The sequence below is a fragment of the Macrobrachium rosenbergii genome, chromosome 21 (genome assembly GCF_040412425.1).
Source record: "Macrobrachium rosenbergii isolate ZJJX-2024 chromosome 21, ASM4041242v1, whole genome shotgun sequence".
NCBI classification, from domain to species: domain Eukaryota; kingdom Metazoa; phylum Arthropoda; class Malacostraca; order Decapoda; family Palaemonidae; genus Macrobrachium; species Macrobrachium rosenbergii.
The window spans coordinates 55,441,773-55,453,815 of record NC_089761.1 but is presented as its reverse complement, the minus strand read 5'-3'; the positions used below and the strand labels follow the sequence as shown (position 1 = coordinate 55,453,815).

General features: G+C 36.4%; 1 protein-coding gene across 1 annotated transcript in view; it reads right to left on the bottom strand.

Annotated features, from left to right (window-relative positions):
- LOC136850204 (uncharacterized) overlaps positions 1-12,043 on the bottom strand; it is a 193,950-nt gene that overhangs the window by 5,692 nt on the left and 176,215 nt on the right. Inside the window, exons 2-6 of the mRNA XM_067123843.1 lie at positions 5,070-5,282; positions 2,586-2,724; positions 2,235-2,361; positions 1,543-1,591; positions 608-787 (exon numbers count right to left, since the gene is read on the bottom strand). Coding sequence (XP_066979944.1) covers positions 608-787; positions 1,543-1,591; positions 2,235-2,361; positions 2,586-2,724; positions 5,070-5,282 — 708 coding nt within the window. The remainder of the gene's footprint in view (positions 1-607; positions 788-1,542; positions 1,592-2,234; positions 2,362-2,585; positions 2,725-5,069; positions 5,283-12,043) is intronic.

Here is a 12,043-nt window from a genome sequence, read left to right as displayed (position 1 = left end):
AAAATAAAAAGACTGTTACTGCACCATATATCTAAACTTCAGTAAAATCAGCACTCATCAGAAAAATGCTCATCAGATACAATGCTGTCAGAAGACTTTTAGTGATGTCACACTTTTGTAGTAAAAAAATGCTCAAATGACAAGTAATAACACAAAGGAGAAATAAATACAAGAACACTAATTACAATATAAATTTAGTTGGATATCTGCTGAAAGGCACCAGTCTTATGTAATGTTCACCCTGTGATAATGGGGAAAAAATGACTACTAGGATTGGCTTGCTAGTGATATTTATTTACATTAAACTGTCTTGTAATCATGAACAATACTGTATGTCACTGGCTAGCTAGTGATGTCTGAAATAAGTCCATACATTCCCTCAGAAAGAATTCATATGGCCATACCACAACGTGCAAGTTTTCACACAAAAGAACATCAAGCACAAAAACCTGAACAGAGACGATAGGAGTAAAAACTGCTTACTGTATATACAAATACCACAATAGCATTCGATAGGAGTAAAAACTGCTTACTGTATATACAAATACCACAATAGCAAGTACAGTGTTAACCAGTTAAAAATTAATAATTAAAAGTCTATAAATACCTTGGTTTCTTGACAAGAAGGCCACAGATGAAGTCTTTGGCATGAACTGAAATATCAGCAAACAACTCGTCAGGAAAGTCGAACTCAGCTTGTGTAATATTAACAAAAGTTTCTTGATCAGTGTCCCCACCGAAGGGTGTGCAGCCTGTGAGGAACACATAAGTTAACACTCCAATTGCCCTGAAAGAGATTTGATAAAATTTAGTAGACAACAAACTTACAAGGCATCTTATAAAGTTTTTGACAATTCTATTTGAAATATATCTTTTGTTACTCTGTACTGTAACCTTTTCAATGGTCATCATTTTTAAAAGGATGCACTACTGTAATATATTATCATTAATTAGTACTGTATACATATCACTACTGAGTAACTTGTGATGTGCAAAATCTTACAAAACAATAAAGACCTACAGAACTTTCACTGATTTTTAAATACAAGTGGAAAAAACATGAGAATATTACTAACCATGTAAAGTGCCAATGTGAAAAACAATGTAAAACTTTCTAAAACTAAGAATATTACTAAGCATATAAAGTGCCAATGTGAAAAACAATGTAACTTTTAAAATTATATTATTGGCAAGACCAGATCAAACTAACATCACGACATATCTGCCAAGATGACATAGAACATACAGTATAAACAAGTTTACAACAAATGGCCAGTTCTGATTAATTTGTATACCGGATAATGAATGTCTAGTGCTGTGAATGGCTATCATTCTACTTTTCTGTATCAGATATGTGGAGTTTGCAAGGATGTTTTAAATTACCATTATTACAGTTCAGCATGCGATTTAGCTTACGATGATTAGCGATGCAAAATATGAAAACTGAATTTATCGTCTAATACAACTGTACATCTATGAAATCTACTAATAACCCTGGCGGCTGACAGAATACAATCAAACTATTACAAGCTTGAGACTTACCATAAGTCTGTTGCCAAGCTGATGGGCTCAAAGTTAATCACCTCGGGTGCTGCAAAATGAAACATTATTAAGCAAGATAACATTTGAGTTTGCAATGGCAGTAACCAAGTAACAATTTAAAGGTCTAGAATATTATATAACTGTGACAATATATAAATTTACAACTGGCAATCAAATCCCACCTTTATACTATTAACTTGGAACAAAAACCATATTTGTTACCACTTTTTCTATATGCTCAGTCATCCCATAGGATTAATTGTTTTTCCCTGTAGCAATGTATACATCGTGGGTTTACCAGGATGTTGAACATTTCCCAAGAGGAGATGAAAAAAAAAATAACCTCTTCATGAAACAAGAAGTTTACCTAATAATAATAAGAAAACTGCATAAGAACTAAAAAACTATGGGGATTAAGTTAGGAAACCGAAAGAAATCACTAACATAAATTGTACTGTGACTGATATGTCCTTATAAAAAAAAATTAAATATTCAAAGACTGGCAAAAACAGGTTTACAAAAAGTTACTAACACTTACTGCAGGAAAGGTACTTTCAGTGCCAATGGATGGTGCTATATTTAACACTATCATTTCTAAAATTTAATCTTAGGAATATGTATATAACCAAGACTAAAATTATCTAAAAAAAAATGCAAGGCAAAAAAAAAAAGTGGGATAATTACTAGCTTACCAACATAATCTGGAGTTCCCATAATTTGAGTGATTTCAGTTCCCTGGGCTATGACTCGGGAGAGCCCAAAGTCTACCAGCTTTACGCCTGCCTCAGGCGTCTGGCCCATCATTACCAGATTTTGGGGCTGAAAAATTTCAAAGTTATTTCCTTATATTAATATATGTATCTAAAATTATGAGCAAAAGCAAAAAGCAATTTATGTATCTCTTCTACTAACCCTTGTGGAGGTTAACCTCTGTAACATAACCACAAATAGTAACGTGTACTCAAGATTTTGACAACATTGAATTAAGAGAAGTTTAGCTATATTCAAAAGTATCTTCAATGCTTCCCCCGAAAGCACTATACCTTTATGTCAAGATGGGCAATTGTGTGAGCATGCAGGAAAGACAGGCCACGGAGTACTTGTTGCAAGATGTTGCGGACGTCACACTCTGGGAGGGAGACAGCGTCGTCAAGCAATCGTTGAAGATCTCCACCTCCAGCACTGCAAAAAAAAAAAAAAAAAAAAAAAAATCACAAGGAAGGTTAAAATACTGAAAAGATATCCCTACAATTCTTTTATATAAAATAACATTGGTGGGTCGAAAAATATTAAAGAATTCGAGCTATCATGGACTTAGTGCTAGAGCAAAAATAAGAGGAAAGATCATTCTCGGATCATGATATGCGTCCATTTATACAAAAAGATGATGTAAATCTGTTGGTTTGATAACAAAATTAAAAGCAAATGAAATTAAAAGCGTTAGGTCTAAATTTTTCAATATAAAGGCAATTTCAGTATCAGAAGTTTCACTGAGTACTGCAGTTCAGGTCCCAGTATTTCTTCAACAGTTCAACTGCCATTACGAAACTGAATATGCAAGCCACCCACACTGATCTTTTTTTTTTTTCAACCATTACTCTAATTAATAAGGCACTTTCTCCATAGTCTCTCATGGTGTTAAACTTTAAACGCCATACGATTGCTATCTTTTTTATTTTAAAGTGAAGGAGTACGACTTAAACTAAAGGTTTAGCCCACCTCTTGTCTTATTGGTACGAACCGCATAATTGGAAAATATAAATATTGAATACGAATTGCCGAAAAACCTTGATTACAACTGTCTCATTACAGCAAATGAAATTAATGTGTGTCAAGTCACATATCCACGCCGGGCAAAACAGACTAATGTATAGTTGCCTGCACCTTCAGAGGGTCATGAAATGTAGTGAACATCAGAGGTTAATGGATTAATGAGAGAGAGAGAGAGAGACTGACTTACGAAACTGATGAAGGGAGGACAAATGAGTTGAAGATTTTCCAAAAGTGCTATGTACGTTGCCATGCTCATGTCAGTTTCTGTGACCATTTACCTCAAGTTCATGGAATAATATGAACGGAGAGAGCATAACAATGCAAGCCGTGATCATCCATCAGATGTGTAAAGATTTCTCTTTTCTGCCAACAAGCCACGCAAGTCTCATTTCATCCTTGTGTGTGTATATGTATATATATATGTATATATATATATATATATATATATATATATATATATATATATATATATATATATATATTAACTTTATCACTTTTTTAGTAATATATATATATAATTTATATAATATATATATATATATATATAAAATATATGCATATAATATATCAGGATATTACATAAAAGATGTGTGAAACAGGAAACAGAAATTTGGTCACGGCATTATTTATTACCGAAATTGCAAAATTAATGTCTTGCCACTTTTAAGCACATATTTAAAAAGTTGCCATGATAAAACTTAAATGTACAATTATATTAACAAATCTGGGCAAAAAAATCACTTATATTATGAAGAGAAAATTGATAAAAAACAGAGGAAACTTAGTTAAGCTTCCTAATCTGGTTACGTCATTCACTTATTCGAGATGTCAACTCAAATAGTGTATGCAAGCATTTTGTTATTTCCAGATCCCCGGCTAAAAGAATGATCTTAAAGAAACACCTCACCCATCACTAGAATTGAGAGAAAAAGTTACTGTTAGTGTAAAATACACTCAACAATGTTAAAGTTTCCGAGAAGTGAATCCATTAGAGCTGCTTTTATGTACGATCACAGCATTACACCTGCATTACTTCTTTGAATACAATTGGATTATGAAATCCATTAAAGTTGACCAAAGTATTAGTTCCTGGTTTACCTACACAGGTCACAATTTATTAGTTAATTCACGGCCATATCCACGCACATACAAGCTGTGTAAACATACTCTATTCCTCTCTACTCTCGCAATTCATGGTTTTGTCGTGTAAATAAGTGTGTTTATGTGCCTTATAAAAACGGCCAACTTACAGCAAAAAAGTATATATATATATTATATTATATATATATTATATATATATGTGTGTGTGTGTGTGTGTGTGTGTGTGTGTGTGTGTGTGTGTGTGTGTGTGTGTGTGTGTGTGTGTGTGTGTGTGTGGTTGGTTCCAGCCTCGCTTCAAACATGAGTCACTTAAGTGAAGGGAATTGATTTAGTCGAATTTCTTGTAGCGTAAATGTTCTGCATCTTTGTTGGCCTAAGTTATGAGTGTGTTGGTAGTTAGCCGACTATGGTAGGTCACAGCTAGGGTGGATGTGGACAATAACTGCAATCCAAAATAGTTGTCCATATCGATAAGGCTATTTCTTTCTAGCCACTCATCCTTCAATCATCTACAAAACATAATTACTTTTACTCAAACATATTACATCTGTGTACATCTAGAAAGATTTCCTATTGTTTGTAGGACCAAATCTGAAGTATTAAAAAGTAATTGAAAACTTTGTTAAAACCGAGGAGTTTGATCCCCTACTTACAATTCGAGCAAGATGATGTACTCTGTTCGGGTCTCATAAACGTGGTGGAGCCGGACAATGTGGGGATCTCTCAAACCAAGCAGCAGGACAGCGACCTCGTGTCGGGCCTCGCACTCTAAGGAGACGTTCCGGCGGCGTCGACGGACGTACTTGGCAGCGAACAGCTGACCGGTGGCCCGATGGCGGGCCCGACGCACAGCCGCGAACTTGCCCCTGGAAATTAAGATTCATTGTTCAAGGAGAGGATATCAACCACAACTAAAAGCAAAATAATTTCTTCTTAAGATATACTGAATTTTGAAGAGCTAAGAATTTGGACTAACACTTTAAATGAATGGGAAGGGTAAAAACCGCCCACACAATTCCACATACCAAATATCATGTACGCTTGAACAGTACAAATACAAGTGTGTTGACTTCGGCAAAAATGTTGAATGTTGCCGCATGTTATATACGACATAAATGTTAACCAATCTTTCCCTAACCTCTTTAAAATGAGATGATAAAATGGTTAGTAAATGTAGGTTACAATCTCGTCATTACCGTGGCCCCTTAACCATTTACATTGTCAGAACGAGGAGTAACAGAAAGAGGAATGTGATTTATCCCAACGCAAATCGTCCGGGTGCCCTACGATTACGAAGTCGTCAAGCGTTTAATTATACCCTTCTTATAGTCTCGATGCGTTAATTTTGACACCAGACATTATCATCACTCCTCACTAGCTCATCCCCAACCTACTTAAAATCCAAGGCCTGTCTCTCTCGCTCTTTCTAATAATGTATTTGGTTCATGAAAACTGGCCATCTTTAGCTCCATAGCAATAAGGTTGTGGTATTTTTGTAAAAATACACAGCTTTGCATACACAATATGAAACAGTTACTCATTTCATTAATACTCTTGAAAGGGATTAAGAGAAAAGTAAAAAATAAAATACCTACAAATTCTGCCTCAACGCTAAAGCCCAGTGATCTATCATTCCTTAGTCCTTCTATGGACTTTTAACTATGTGAGGAATTACCAAACTTATTGTTATTGCTTTAGCGTCATATAAAAATCAACTACATCTTACACACGTAATTTTCCTTTTTTATATATTTGGTATAATGTTTACTGTACATATAAATAGCTTAAAACATACAGGCATGCACGGGGAACCCCCAAACAAATGCTAATTGTATACATTTTTCTTTACGCTTTGCAACAAAAACGTTATTTGATGTTGGCTATTTTCAGTAACATCCAACGAGGGGTGAACTGCTCCGCAGGAGTAATTCCACATTCAGAGATTAATGACAGCCTGTGGGAGATTTTTGTGAAAAAAAAAAAAAAAAAAATTGTCTTGAGCTTCTGGAATTAAGAACTGATCCACCTTTATACAGAAATATTACAGAAACTGTAATGAATGAATTTACGCCATAATTATTTTGTGAAACAATCCAATCTCGTCAAGTTAAATTTATTGTACGTTAACGGGTTAACAGTATACAGTACTCGTAAAGGTGCTGGGCTTCTCTCTAAGCACGATACGCAACATAGTGGGGTAATGACCAAAATTAATTAGGAACCAGTTGATATTTCAAGTGAATACCACCTATTTTAAAAAATGGTTAATTCAATCAAATTATCAGAAGCAAAATTCGTATGGGTAAAATATCCATTTCCCCAAAAATGGACCTCTTTAAAGCAATTCTCATGTCGATCTTAAAATACATTAACCTGGAAAGCGAATTTAAAATTCGTGAAAAGGGTGTGGCTCCTTACCCGAGTGGCAAGAGATGACCATTCAAATCACTTGCATACACGCACTCGCGTCCGTACGACCCCAATACATTATGCACCAATGTACACATACGCATATATATGCGTTACGGGCACATACACACAAACAATGGAAGTTCTCCCAAGGATGAGAAAGACAAAGCAGCTATACAGTATTACCACTACCCCAGAGTAACTCTTGCACGAAGGCACGGCGTGGCTCTCGCAACCACTAATCTGCCAATAAAAACTAAATGCGACTTTCGTGTTTATTGCCAAATCATGACAACGCTGACCTAATCACAGCTTCCCTTTTCCTTTCTAGTGTTCAATAGATAACTTAATTTCCCTTCAACATATTTTTACGATTGATGTTTTTCACAGTAAAAGACTTATGGTACTATTGCAGCAACGGTCGCTGAATGGCTGTTTCGCAATAACTGGCGTGGAATTTACGCTTTTCGAGTATTTCGTAATCAGCACCGCTATCAATAAAAAAAAATAGGCAAAACATTATATATAACTATTTTCAGTCTGATGAATATCAATAAGAAATAACTTGCGAAAGAAGTTACATGATTAAATACTAATTCTTTAAACATAGGAGAAACTAAGCAACAAGAAGAAATAAACAAATATAATATAATAGTGTGTGTGTGTGTTTGTGTGTCGGGTGAAGGTTTTCTCTCCTGGATGGCCATGGTCGATACTCAGCCATCCAAGACCGAACCGGTCCGATGCCTTCAATGTTGTCAGCCGTCACGGTTACCAGCTCATATCTTGGGTCGGAGGACGGGAGGGGGTAATCGGTGCTTACCCTAGAACAGCCCCACGCCCCTCCTACGACGGAGAGGGGACCCTCTACTACCAAAACTCATTCAAAGCTGAAAATGCTTAAAGGCCTTCTTAACCTTGGCACTTACTACTTTACTACAAGCGAAGTTCCTCGTCTCTCTAGGCCTTCAAGTACCTTAGGTATTTGCTCGTTTAAGGTCACGTCCAACGTTGGCATCGCATACTGCAATGGTACCCTATAGTGACTGGGCGAGTCTTTGTGAGTGCGGAAAAGACATGGGTTCAAGATCTCTTCCACTGACCACGATAACGTTCAAGCTGATCCTCATGAATGAAACGCGTAACACCTTTTTGGGTAGAGTCACCATTGCATATGCAGTACTAAGCCTATCATGTTTGTAGTTTCACAATGCCATGCTGTATAAGATGCAGACTTCGAGGGTAACTCATAAACTGAATTGTGAAAATGTTGGCAGCATAATACACAGCTGATCAACACTAATTTTACAAAATAAATCTCTGATAATGTGTACAGCACTCGGACCTTACTACAGTTATGGAAGTTATATTTCACTCCTGCTGTAGAAAATATCTAATAGAACTGTAGATATTATAATTTCTCGCTGTATTTTGATAATACCTTGTCTCAATCTTGGGTTTATTTGGATAGCAAACACCAAACCGTCAAGTATCGTCTTGTTAACGTAGAGCGAATGCTTTTCAATTCTGACACAGACTCAAAAACTAAACATGGCCTATTTATATAGAAAAGTGTTCAGGACGAACTGAACGGAAAACTGCGTCATCGTGCATGTGAATAACAAACTCTGTCATACCTCAGACACCAACTTCCTTCCTACTATTCCCCATACAGTGAATTCACTGGCTTTTCCCAAATACTTTTAGAACCAGAAATACAGTTTTCTCTTTTAGTAAGAAACTAAGATGGTCATAGCTGCCCAAACAAAGCTGTTCACACACACAAACATTATATATATATATATATATATATATATATATATATATATATATATATATATATATATATATATATATATATATATATATATATATAAAGAGAGAGAGAGAGAGAGAGTTGTATTATTAAGGTAGTGTAAGAATGTTAATGGACTTAACTTCTTATGTGACGACAAACTTGTCTACTACACAGGAAACAAGGGAAGGCCATTTTAACCGGTTAATTTTCTCAAATCTGAACAGTCACAGCATGCTTAATCTCCACATAAAAGTATCCACATACACCCAAGATTGAGACAAGGAATTATCAAAATACAGCGAGAAATTATAATATCTACAGTTCTATTAGATATTTTCTACAACAGGAGTGAAATATAACTTCCATAACTTTACTCTCATTTTTCACCATTGGCTTGTAAACTGACAAACGGACCATCGAGAGCAGCAGAATATCCCAAATACCAAAACTGGAGAACGTGCGTGTAAGATTCCGGACCATGAGAAATTAACGGAACAAATAAAACTAAAGATGGTGCAACTGAAGAAGTGAGCAACACCTGTTACATCATGAAATTTCTCAAACAAGCATTCTGATAACCATAAGTATTTTTTTGTAATTCCGATAATAACATTTTTAGGGAAACGAGAAAAGACAGTGTTAAATGCTATGACCACCCTCAAGCAAAATTTGGCGGCCACAAGCTGTCACAATCGCTTTTTCACTAATTGTAAACGAAACCATTCAAAAGTTTTTATGACTCAAAATATAGTGCAAAATAACATACTAAAAATCACGGAAAATCAAAGCTGTGGAACATGCCTATTTTCCAAGATGGCCGCCAAAATGGAAAAAAATGCCACTTAACAACCGAAAAATGTGTTGCAATATGTCAAATACTGCTCAGTATTATGCTAAAGGCCAGAGCACACTCACATCAGTGATTCTCAAACTGGGTGCCGTGGCACTCTGGGGTTCCACAGACAGTGCCTAGGGGTGCCGCAAGATCGTCATGATTTTTGTCTTGGCTAGATTATCCCGGTGAAAATTTGTAAAAAGAAAAAAAAGTTTGCAGAAGTCTTCATATAATCATTATCAATGTGCCTAATCTAATTATGTTTATCTAATTCTTCTGCATGTACGGTGTGCCGATTTTGGTTTGAGTATGGATAATAATATTATTCATTAAATAAGAAGTTAATTCATGCGTTATGGTGGGATTGTGAAGAACGGGTGCCACGGTGATGATTATTTTAGTTAGGATGCCATCACTAAAAAAAGATTGAGAACCACTGCATTAGACCATTGAGAGCAAGTATATCCCTTAAACTCAAAATGGCCACCAAAATGTACATTTTGTGAAAATATGTAATAACACACTGTATTTATACAAGTACATTGGGATGTTATTCTGATATACTTTTTTGTTGATCCAGATTTATGCATTGATTATCCTTTTCTGATGCATTTTAGGAAAGAAAATGGCAAATAAATAAATAAATTTGCATTAAAAATTCATGTTTATAGCAAATAGGCCAATGTAAATTTCAGTTAAAAGCCCAACAAAGATCGGACACTGGACCTTTAACGGGCTGCATTTTGCATTTGGGTGATGTGCTGGCTTGGATTTTAATTAATTTTATACATCATCAATGTCACTTTCTGGATCAGGAAGTCACATTGGTGCAAAGAAGACCTGTACACTCAACATATGCTGGGGAGTATTGCAGCCCATATTTTCTGCAGCCACATTTCCTTCCTGTACATCCTGTCTTGAAGCCACAGCTGATTACTTCCAGAAGATAATCGGGGGCTGACTTCATATCAGTTTGGATGGGCAGCAACTTCCCATTGACAGTCTTCCATCCCCAATTCTCAGCACATATATCGACCCCACTCCACTGTTGGACCTGAAGATAAACATGTTGGCTGTGGTACTGAGCTGCTGATAATGTGGGAGGCAAGCTACAAGGATGTATACTTGTCGCACTTGATGCAACCTTCTGATGGAAGTGGTTCAATCGTAGTGTTCAGTGTCTCACCGGCTTTACCATTCAACACAAAAGCAAGTTGAGTTGCCTGTGGACAGTTGAAGTAAGAAGCCTGCTGCCTAAAATATTCACTAGTTTTGAGTTTCTTCAGGGCGACTGGCTTACCAATGCCAAATAGTCTTAAACTGGTGTCACACCCCAGTAAGGAATGAGCAAAGAGGAGGCTGTCGCATATGTCATTTCCGAGTGCAGCTTGAAAGAGCTTGATGCTCCAGCATTTTGGTGGCCTCTTTGAATTCGTCTTAGGTTCTGGGCGGAAATAAAATGTTACAAGAAGTCTTTGGTGACTGGCTGCAGAGTAGCATAAGGAGGTCAGTTTCATCCCCGACAAGAACTCTGTTTTCTGTTTTCTTGAGGCTGCTGATACCACAGTAGTTTGCACAATCAGGACATCTGCATCAGCTTCTGCATGTACTATTTCAATACCACGGTCCTCAAAGTGTTTGCTTAGCTGATTGACAAATCGCTGCTTATTTGCCTTGTTTCCAAGAAAGACTTCTTTCTTCATGGGACAGACCATATCTCCTGTGAAATATAGTGGATCACTGGTGTTTCTGTCCGTTCGTTTAGTGTGTGTGACATCTTTGGTGGCTGAACCATTTTCATAACCATCAAATATTATGATAACAGGGTGATATTTACGTTCAACATATTGGATGTATCCCTTGCAAATGTCATCGTAGGTCTCTCCAACATTCCATCGAATTCTGTGCAAAAGAGCCCGGCCAACTAGGACACACTGCTGAACGTCACTTGGTAACCTAGCTTTGGACGTACCCGGAAGTTGTTTCCACATGGCGTCAGCAAGTGAAGGTTTATCAGCTGTAAGTAGAACATCTGTTGTATCAAAAAGTGCAGGCGGATAACTACAAAGTTCATTTCTGAAGGCATCATTCAGGTCTTCAAGGTGCGATTCTACTGTGACCAGACGCTGGAACAGCAATTGTGGTTCAATGGATACAGACTGGTTGTGGGTTTGCACAGATGTGTTAGCAGCCACGGTGACACCTTGATCTTTCTCTTTTCAAAGACATATTCTACGACGTTTTGTCCCAACATTCCCTTCAAGATATTGTTTCCCTCATCAACCACACAGTCTACATTCACAAGAATTCACTAATTAGTCAACGATATTAGTTATTAACTGCTTTCATAACGGAACATAATGGGACATCCCAAGCATAATGTGGACCAATATTTGTTAATCTAGTTAATATATCATTAATTACCCTATATTTTTTTCTTCATATAAACAAAACCCCTTAAATCTGCTTAGTCATTTTTTTTTCAAATTGGCTACTTTTGGCGTCCATTTTGAATTTAATGGACATATTTGACTTTAATGGTCTTATATTAGTGTGCACTGTCCTTTAGCATAATACTGAGCAGT